At 38.8% G+C, this 10834-nt stretch overlaps 1 protein-coding gene across 1 annotated transcript; it reads left to right on the top strand.

The window, feature by feature from the left end:
- Positions 1–6293: 6293 nt before the first annotated feature.
- tmem160 (transmembrane protein 160) lies at positions 6294–10028 on the top strand. The gene is made up of 4 exons (XM_071496932.1): positions 6294–6610; positions 6875–6899; positions 7584–7676; positions 8566–10028. Exons 1-4 carry the CDS (start codon positions 6389–6391, stop codon positions 8883–8885), a joined length of 660 nt encoding a protein of 219 aa, XP_071353033.1. The 5' UTR covers positions 6294–6388; the 3' UTR covers positions 8886–10028.
- The last annotated feature ends 806 nt before the right edge of the window (positions 10029–10834 follow it).

The following is a 10834-nucleotide window of genomic DNA, read 5'->3' as shown; positions in this document are numbered from 1 at the left end:
TTTCTTTTTTTACACTTCAGCTTTTTACAAATCAATCATGTGAGATATAATTTGTTTACCTATGAGCTGTAGATATGCTTGAAGGTTGGTTTCTGTCACCTTTGGACAGAACCAGGCTAGCTCTTTCACCCTGCTTCCAGTTTTTGTGCTAAGCTAAACTAACCAACTGCTGGCTGTATCTTAATATTTTCCAAACAAACATGAGTGGTATTGATCTTTTCATCTACATTTCTCCAAGTAAATAAATGAAAGGAAATTCCTTTAAGCACACTTTCATGGAGAGGAGGGTAAACAACATGGAGTAGTGAAGCTGAAGCGGACCGGGGTTAACAGACTCATCAGGCTTTAGATCGATTGTGTCTGACCACATGCTTGTCGAGTCATTGTACTCAGTCAAGCACAGATCAATTCACAGAACGATCAAAGTATGATTTGAGATTTTATAGTAACAATGAGGGTTGCATCTGTCTGGGTGAAAAGATCATCTTTTGGTCAAGAGTCTGGTCACAACTCAGCTGTAAACAGCACAGCAGAACTCAATATCAAACCAGGGAAGATTTGTTGACATGTAACAGTTTGAGTGATGGATTCAATTCTTCATGATAAGTTAAGTAAAGAAAAACTCAGATTGGTAAAGAAATCACACAGGAATCTAACAGTGATTCATCAGTCTTGAAAAACCTGTCACACTGTATAAATACTTACTAAATTCATTCTCTGGTTTGCAAGAAATAAGAACAAATAATTTTGGACTAGCAGGAAGAACAATATATTGATTGGCTTCAGCTAATAGGGAACTTGTTTGGGAAATGTTTCATCTGTGGGTAGCAGATCACATTTCTGTTAATCATCTCAGTACGTCTGCCACATGACGACAACAAGGAACCAAAATGAAAGCTGCAATCACCATGCAGTTCTATCTGTGTTTGAGTCAAAGATCATTTTATTACCATTTTATTGTTAATGGAACACATCTGAGAGCAGCACATCGAGGATGTACAGCGCACACTGTATTTTTTTATTGTTGCTGATATGGAGGTGTGACACATTTTTATTGTTGGTTTGGAAAAGCAAGATATGACGAGGAAGTTCAGTCTGACTCTGAGGCAGCTTTTCCAGCAGAATGCAGTTGGCCAAAGGTTGACCCTACGTAGAGGTAGGGTGCTTAAAGGGACAGAGGAAATTCTTACCCCTCAATGTTTGCTTAATGAGTTCAGTTTCAAGTCGTACAGGCTAGATGGTTAGTAAAGCTGAGCTGACGAGAAACAGTGTAATCCCTCCAAGTTTTGCCAGTTCCAAGCAACCAGACCAGTCAGATATTACTGTAAGAATGACACCATTGTTTTCATAGCAGTGAGAGATGAAGAATGATTCATTATTTGGCTTTGATTGTAGGGCAGAATATGAACTAAGTTCCCGCATTGCCCAAGGCAGTGTTTCAACAGCCCCTAGAATCTGAACTGTCTGCCACAGGACTTAACTTTGACTTGATTACAGCAGACATAGGTGGTGATATAACCCATGCATAGGAGTACACACATGTGCAAGCTATTATCCCGTGATGCAGGCTCCAACAATGTCATCGACCAAAGAGTTATGGTCAGAGAAAACAAGCGGCCTCAAAATAAATCAGGGCTCCCATGTACCAGGAGATCAAAAGGAAAGCTGTGGCATAATTAAAGGAAAAAACAAGCTCGGAAAAACACACATTCACACACCTGCAACATTAAATAACCCCGACAGCTTCCCATCCTGTATCCTGTAGTGTTGGTACATCATAGTATTTTCTCTCAAAATAGCTTACAATACATATTTTATGCAATGAAATGTGACAGAAATGCACAAATGAGTTGAAAACAGCACACCTGTATATCCATAAAAAAATGTTTTATTTGTTTCATATTTGTATTCTTGTGTATTTGTTCAATGTGGCACATCGACTTTTTAAGCAGTAACTTCTCTCTGTTTATTAATGTCAGTAAATCATTTGTCTACTGACCAGTTGACACTCGTATCTAACACTTGTTTGTCCCAGGGACTGAAAAACAGTGTACTCTTTGCCAAGGTCAGTGCTCCCAATGCAGCTGGCTGGAATCCCCCAGACTGTGTAACACAGACTAGTGCAGCTCTGCACGTATACACATCTCCTCCTCCTTCTTTCTGTCCCTCTATCTGTCTCTCTCTCTCTCTCCTTTTCCTCTTTTCTGTTGACACCACAGGAATCAAGCAGAGAGAACAACAAAGAGTCAACAGATAGCTGAGGCCTATAAGTAGACCTGCTTATTTTGTCTTTTGCTGGCCAATGCAGCTTAAAAACATCCAGCAGTTCTGGTTTGTTCGTGAAACTATTGTGGGGAAACAACTTTTTTTTTTTTTTTTTTTGGCTGAAATTAGATTTGTGTTATTACTATTTTATAGTATTAGCAACAAACATACACAATCAGGTTATTTCCTTACAAATGTTTGGCGTTTGTTCATTTCACTTATGCATGCTGGCAGAATTGAGACTGAAATGCCCAGTGCGTCTGGATGCATGACAGCACAAATGATGAAGGTCATGCCAGTCAGATGACCACTTCAAAAATAGACAGCAGAGTTTGGATGTCATGGACAATTTTTTTTTTTTTTTTTAATTTAAGGAGAAATGGGGAGAAGTTGATAGAAGAGAGAAATAGTGTTCTGGGTAAAGAAAATGCAGAGACAATGTGGAGTGTGTGAAAGAAAGGATGGGATGGAGGTAAACGAGCAACAGGGTCAGATGGGAAGCCGTTTCTGTCAAAAATTGCTTCATCATGTAAAAGCATCATAAGACCCATTATTCAGACTTGCACAATGCACAACTACAGAGTTAGAAAAGAAAGGGCGAAGAGGTTTTGTGGAGTAAAACAGAGGAAATGAGAGCAAAGGAAAAAGAAAGTGAGTGAGGACAGAGTGATAGGGGTTAGAGAAGTGGAAAGGCAAGGGAATTTGAGGATCAACTGTGCCGCTAGCCTTCCTTAAAATAGCTCAGAGATATAGAGGAATTTTCTGTCTGCAGTTAAAATGCCTAAAGTGTTCTGTCCACGCTGCACTTTGTTAGAGCATCAAAAGTGACCCTGAAATACAGTGAGTCCATGGAACAGTATAAAAAAAATGTCATTAGTATCTGCACAAATGTTAAGAAATAATCTAAATAACAGGTAACAGGTTTTTACCACATGTTCATCATTTGTTCGTGGACATTACATTGTGCATTAATGTTGCTGATGTAGGTATTTCAGGTCCTATTTATAGAATTACCATATGCTTCCATTTTTTCCATCAAATACAATGAAGTACCAAGTTACCACCACATGCAGCCACTGTATCAAAGCAAAGTCCAGCCAAAGCAGACAGAGACAGAATTTCTCAGCTGAGTCTGCTGCTGCTAATCTTATTCTGTACTTGTGCTCACATCTGTCTCTACATTAAGGGTTCAAATGGGACAAGAAATGTCTCAGTCTGGCCAACATCTTCTGTCAGTGTCCATTCACATGACGAAGCCCCTATAAAGGAGAAGGCCTCATATTTTAATGGTGACTTTCGGAGCATTATGTTGAAACACACTGAACGAAGTCAGTGGTAATAGCTAGGAGGAATCTTTTTATCTTTTGACTTTCAACATTGTTGGTTGCATAGATACACTCCCATGGGTGGATGAGTATGCAGAATAACTTGCTTGTATTTAAGATAAAGTGCTCAGTGTTCACAGTTTGCATTCTCCCCCTCCCTCCACGGACACGCATGCCCACAGCACTCTTTACATGATCAGGAAATATAGTTTGCGTCTATGTGTGTGTGTGTTTGTGGTGTGTGTGTGTGTGTGTGTGTGTGTGTGTGTGTGTTACAGTTTATCTTATTACCACAATATGATAGAAAACAAATACTTTGGACATATTTAAAAGAATTGCACAAATCAGAGATCTTTGGTTACGTTACTAACGCACATTCAAGAAAGGTGGAAGGCAATAAAGTTACAGGGATAAAGAAGACTTTCAGCTTGAAAGATCAGATGAATCCAAAATTTAATATCACATGTCAGGATGTCGAGAAAAACTAAATCAGCTCTTATGATACATCAATATCTGTTGTTATACAGTATTTTACAATTTACAATTCATAACAATATGTTTGCATATACAGTCTGTAAAGGCTCTGGATATATTTTGCATTACATGCTAATACTTTATTTTTATTATTCCTCAAAACAATAATATGTTAATATGTGCACGAATTAAGGTGAAGTATCCTTTTCACAAATATACTATTGTTGCATTAAGGAAAATATCAGTGAGAAATAATCAGACTGTTATAAGCTGGATAAATGTTATGTATAAGCGCGTGCATGTGTTTGTATGTGCGTATACAAACATCAGCCTCCCATTGTGTTGGGGACAGTAGCGTGAGAGCGACCAGAAGGTCAGCTGTGCATCACATCAAAGATTTGGCTGTCTGTAAAAGACCCCACTGTCAACACTTACACACAAACACACACAGTAACACGCACACACACACGCACACGTTTTTACAAACTCCCATCTGAGCAGCTCTCTATGGTCCTAATACTAAACAATCAGGTATGACAGGCGTGGTCTCTCCGGGTCCCAGTGGGCTGAAGAAGACAAAGGACCCTCAGGAAGAGGCCGTCCACTCATCCTCACAGAGGACACGTGGGAGCACAGATCTCTGCCTCATAAACACACACACATCCACACTGGTTCATAGGGTATGCACTCAGGGTTTTACTGTATCAGTGTGTGTGTGTGTGTGTGTGTGTGTGTGTGTATGACAAGATTTGGAAAGGAAGGAGGCAAGTAATAACCGTGAGTGTGTTCAAAACATCAGATTACTTCACAACATAGCTTTCCCAAACTCCTGATTGTCCCTTTCAAGTTCCTCTAAAAATATTTTCCACTTTGACACGTTGACCTATGCACAGTGGATTCAGTATCTGTGTGCTCCTGCACTACAGAATGCCATTCTTATTCTCCCTTCAAATTAAAATATGCTACACGTCTTACGCATGATATTTTTCTCACAATTCAGACTGGCACATTTGTTATCTGTAAAAACGAAACTAGTAAACTAGAATACTGCAAAGCTAAGTGAAGCTGACCACCATGACTTTATAGTTACATTTTTCAACAATGAAGAACATAGGGCTGAATGATAAATTAAAACAAAAATAGTTATCTGTGCATATATATCTTAGCATTTATGATGTTTCTTTCACTCTCGCTAATATTTATACAGATTTTTTTTCTTTTGTCTTACTTTTCTACCTAACTAAGCTAAAAGTCATGACAGGTACGAAGCACATATTTTTTTTCAGGTAGTGTTTTATTACAGCATGCTTTATCAGGCCTTTATCTGATTTGGTTATTGTTTCATTTATTTATTTGAAATGATGTATAAGTTATTCATTGTTATTCTCATGTTTTCTGTCTTCACCACTTTTTTTTCACAATGTCATGGCATATATAGGAGTGCTGTACCACTATAAATGTCTTAAGACACAAAATGAATAAAAAGTGTTTATAAAATATAAAAAAGTGTTGAGACTACCTTTCATTTTTGCATTATCTGGTAGAACCAAACAAAACCAATTTCTCCTAAAAATATAATTTCATTACTGGGTAAATACCCTATGATTTGTTGCAGCTGGAAGGATCCATGTCCCTCAATCCTTTTTATCTTAAGAGATTTTCAAATGTGTGTAAATAGTCTAAATACAAATATAAGTTATATATATATATATATATATATATATATATATATATATATATATATATATACACACACACACACACACATATATCCAATTATGTCCAATCTTTGACCATTTAAAGATGAAAATGAAATTAACATGTGCTTCATGTGTTTGTAATGTCACTTTATTTGTTTTACTTTATTTAAGTCTTTAAGCCTTGAGCCCCCTTTTGCCTCTGTGTATATTAAAATCAAAATAGATGTTTGCTGTTGTTCTTCCCCGTCTGTATTGTACTGTTTGAAATAAAGAGTTTCTCATGTAAACATCGCCTTGTGCTCTGGTTCCCTCGTGTGGCATACATTTGCAATTACAGCTTATTTTAACTGATTTTCAGGGAAAATGTCAACATATGCAAATGTATAACAGAAAAAACGGAAAGAAAAATAAACCACGGTGTAAAAAATAATCTCTTTTAGAGCTATTTTATCACAGGTTGTGTTTATTTGATGTCGGTGGTGGCGCTGCAGTCATTCTGCCAACCTGCCGGCGGGAGGCTGCTCCCGGATGTGGTTGACCGTGTGAGGGTTCACAGGTCATCCAGAGGTCGTGTTGTGCTTCTGCACAGAGCTCCAGCTGCAGCTAACCGGGACTAGTGATGTGATGGCTTTCCTTAGTTTGTTCATGAGGAGGCAGTTGCCGCAGGCCGTGTCCCACTTCGCCCGGGTAGTGAAGCTGGTCCGGCCTCCCTGCGCCGGAGCCCCGCTGCGGAGGCTGCATGGCTCAGCCCGGCTGCGGCATGGGGAGAAGGGACCGTGGGGGAAGAGCCGGGGGCCGGAGCCGCAGCAGTACCAGTTCACAGACCTCGACAAGGCGGACGCCTTGGTAGGTTCAGTCCGAGAGGAAAATGCCTGGTATTCATCGTCTGGGACTGATAGTATTCTCAAACAAGCTGATGTTGAATGTCACAGCTGCTTTTGCTTTCGTTTCTCCTCGGAGGGAAGTGATATACAGAAGTTGTGTCACTCTTTGCAGATTCTGACCGAATTCATCGTATATCAGTTTTATATCAATAAACAGGAGGGGATATGGTTCATTTAAGAAGAGGTTGACGTTGCTAACTGCGGTTCTTCTGTTTGTTTTTTTCAGATGCTGAGAAAGTCCCATGAAACAGGTAACTTAAACACTTCACTGCACTTTACACATGCAAGTCCTTATTAGATTCTTCCACAACACTTCCTCCATAGGTATTGTACATTATACATTATGTTATGGCTACGTTATATATCCAGGGGTGGAAGACGTACTCAGATCCTCTGACTAAGTAAAGGTACCAATACCACAGTGTAAAAATACTCCATGACAAGGAAAAGCCCATCATTTTAAATCCTGCTTGAACCTCCCCCTTGCCTTGGACCTTTTCTGCTAAGTAAACTTTACAAAGACAAAACAAGACTTTTCATAATATTTTACACTTTCTTTCCCTAGAGATCCTTCGATTCCCTCCTTGAGTTGTCTCATATCAACATCTGCAATTTGTTAGTTTTGCGGCTGTGAGGGGCTCCTTCGCTTCCTCTGTGCATTGCATAGTGGAACAATAGTGCTCTCAAAAATCAAGTGTTTTTCAGTACGCGTGCACTGACATCTCTGAGTATACTTAATTTAGTCACTTCTCCAGTGTGAACACACACACATAGTTTGTAGTGTGGGATTAAGAGTGGAAGTCTCCACTCTTGTCTAACACTGTTTAAACATATTCTTATTTACGTACAGCGTGATTGACTCTGGCTCTCTGCACAGGTGTCTGCTCAAGCTGTCACTCCTCAGCTGTTTATTTCTGGTTGTGACTGTTTTTCAGGATTCCTCTCTTGGTTCAGGAACGGTCTGCTGGCGACTGGGATCGGAGTCATCGCGTTTGTCCAGAGTGAAGTGGGACGAGAAGCAGGATACGGTACAGGCATCAACACTCTGTTTCATGTACAGCAGAGCTGGAAATCAGCCCACCGCCATCCCAGGCTCTGTGGTAGCGCAGTAACAAACAGTAGATTTTGATGCACGTTCAGTAACAAAGGGTTGCTGCAGGCCTTAAATCTTTTAAAACAAGTGGATTAAAGAAAGAGAAAATTAAAATGTAATTGCATTTGAAAATCACTGAATGTCCAAATGTCCATGAAATAACTAGAATTTCTTTCATTAACTGGAGCGTCTAAATGTGTCAATACCTCAGCTCTTTTTGTCCGAAAAATCTGTCAATTTCTAAGAGAACCTTGCAATAGATTTTATTTGTGGATTCACCGGCAGGTTTAATATGAATAATTTCACAAGGATTTCTGCCGTCCACTAAAATAATTATGAGTAAAAAAAAAAAAAAGAAAAAATAGGAGAAAGGAGGTGTTGATGTTTTGTTGTAACCAATGTCATGGTTACCTGAAATGCTAGTTTTGAGTGTTAAAAGTTTATCAAAGACCTTCATTAAATCATTTATAATTAATAGTCATTGAGTTTGATAGACATTCATTTGTAAAGAAAAAAAAAAGGAAAAAAAAGCTGAAATCAAACAGCCATGGTAATGAATAAAGTCATGATTTCAGTATTATTTATGTCAGATCTATTTATAACAGTCAGTGTTAAATCATGGGCACAGCTTGTCTGATATGTTATATATGTCATATGTTCCGAAATGATTTTTCATACCAGAAAATATCCCTCTTAAACTCTTATTTTCATCTAAATAATTAAGAGAATGAATACATCCAACCCGCCTCCCTCCCAGATTCCATTACAATGAGAAAAGTAATTGGATCTCTACAATAATACCATGTCAATCTGTTTTTCCTCAGCCTTCTTTATCCTGGGAGGTGTGTGTGTGTCGTTTGGCGGTGCCTCATACATTGGCAGCCTCTTTGCCTTGCGGAGGATGATGCTGCTGTCCGTGCCAGCGCTGCTGCTCCAAGGGGCCGCGGTGGGCAGCGTCGCCCTCTTCTGGCTCTGTGCGGTATCTCTCTACATCGGCCGCCTGGAGGTGGAGATCATTCACGAGGGGGACGAGGAGGGAGAGGACGAGGAGGAGTGCAGGGAATGCCGGGAGAGGCGCGAACTCCGGGGTTACCGTGGCTCCCACGACAGTGAGGACAGTGACAGCAAGGGGCCGAAGAAGTAGAGATCTTCCAGGGATGGAGAATGGAGAGGGTGTGTGTGTTGCTTTGATTCAGGGTTTTCCCTTATTTGTATGTGTGTGTGTGTGTGTGTGTGTGTGTGTGTGTGTGTGTGTGTGCGCAAGCAAGCAGCCCACAGCGTTCATGTGCAGGCTGTGTGTGAGTTTATAGATACAAATCTATCATCCATTATTATATTGATGTAAAGACTATTGTAAAGGTGAAGAAAGACTTTTGGATCTTTTGGTGAACAGGTGAGAGAAATCCTGAGAACTCACCTTTGGTGAATAAATCAGCTGTTTTGTAAAGTTTCTTATAATCACACATATTCAAAGCTGCTCCACTTGCGTTATCAATCTGTCTGAAAATTATATTGATATATTTTTTTTTTTTTTTTTACATTTTTTACATCTTCACATTCACAGGCACATTGGAAATTCTCACTGATAACATCATAGATTTCTTCCTCAAGTTTACTTTTCAGGGCACTGTATGCAATCATTTTTAGACCACTGGCTTCTCTCAGCCAACTGTTGCTAGATGCTGTTTGTCTTATGATCTTGTTCAACATAATTAACTGTGATTGACTACTTGAAGTTTTCATAAAAGTCTTGAAATAAAAGAAGCTGGTTGTGATATGCTGTGAGATCTGGAGAGGATGGACATACTAAATGCATGTTTGAAGTCTCTTTTGATTGCAAATTAATGAGGGCTTAGAATTTATTTTTTACAGAGGTTTAAATTACCCTGTGAAGTAATTTTTTAAATTTTGTTTTATAAGGACAATAGCACTTTTGTTATTTTTGTTTGTTATTATAGTAACTCAAGACTTTTGGAAACAAAGAGTATTTTTTTACAGCTTTTTCTGTGGTTATATATTTTGCTGGGTATTGTTAATATACATGTACAGTACCTAAATGTAACCATAAACCATTTTATCTTTTGAGTGAATTTCATACCATCTGGTGATCAATATAATTGCCGTTTTACTGGATGTTAAGAATAGTAGATAGTTTGGAAAGTTGATAATATTGAGTTTGTGTGTGGGAATGGGGTTCACTGTTGTTTACTTTTGTTTGTGTGTGCACCACTTTCACTGCACCCTACTGTATATACAGTAATAAAGCCAGAAGAAATCTGTGCTGAAACAGTTTTTTTTTTTAACATTTGAATAGATTAGTGATCCCTAACCTTCATGAGATGATAAGCAGCATAAGAAAGACAAAATAAGAGTTATATACAGTGCACAACCCAAAGAGTTACATGATACCTTGAAGAAGTAATTTAATCTCCTTTGGTGGGGACCATAAATACTGAGATTGTGTGTCCAAATCACCTAAAACTGGATTACCCACGAGGCAGCTGCTAGTCAGTACTGGCCTCTAAATCTCCATATTTTCATACTTTTATTCAGTTTACTGTTATCTTAGATTTTTTTCATAAGGTTTAAATGTCGTTTCAAAGCCTTCCTAGATTGATAGCAGTAAAATTGTGAACTTTTAGGGTAGTCAGTCCATAGTGAGACTGCAAATAATGGAATTAACCTATAAGATATATTAAGGAATGTGACCTGCTCCAAGTTTGGTGAAACTGATAAATTCATAGAAAATGTACAGAGGACATGACCTCTGTGTCTTCACTATTATCTGGGGCCCTGGTGAGGACCCAGAGACATACAGGATATTTGAAAACACTTGTGCAGAGAACAGCCTCTTTCCTAGATCCTATATCAAATATAAAAAAAACAAAAACTTGCAGCAAATTATCAACACAAGTAAAGGCCTTTACCTGTGACCCGGTACCTGATAAGAAGTTTTCATATTTTCAGGCACGCAAACAAGGCCCAATATAATGTGAAAGCACAATCAGAGTCAGTAGTTACTCTCCCTGCAGCAGCAGTCAAAAGATGTACAAACTGTCCACACACACACACACGCTGTACATGCATAATTTT

The sequence above is a fragment of the Trachinotus anak genome, unplaced genomic scaffold, assembly GCF_046630095.1.
Source record: "Trachinotus anak isolate AG129_WGS33_773 ecotype Australia unplaced genomic scaffold, CSIRO_AGI_Tana_v1 ptg000014l, whole genome shotgun sequence".
NCBI lineage: Eukaryota > Metazoa > Chordata > Actinopteri > Carangiformes > Carangidae > Trachinotus > Trachinotus anak.
Note: the sequence above shows the minus strand (reverse complement) of the source record. Positions and strands in the feature narration are given on the sequence as shown.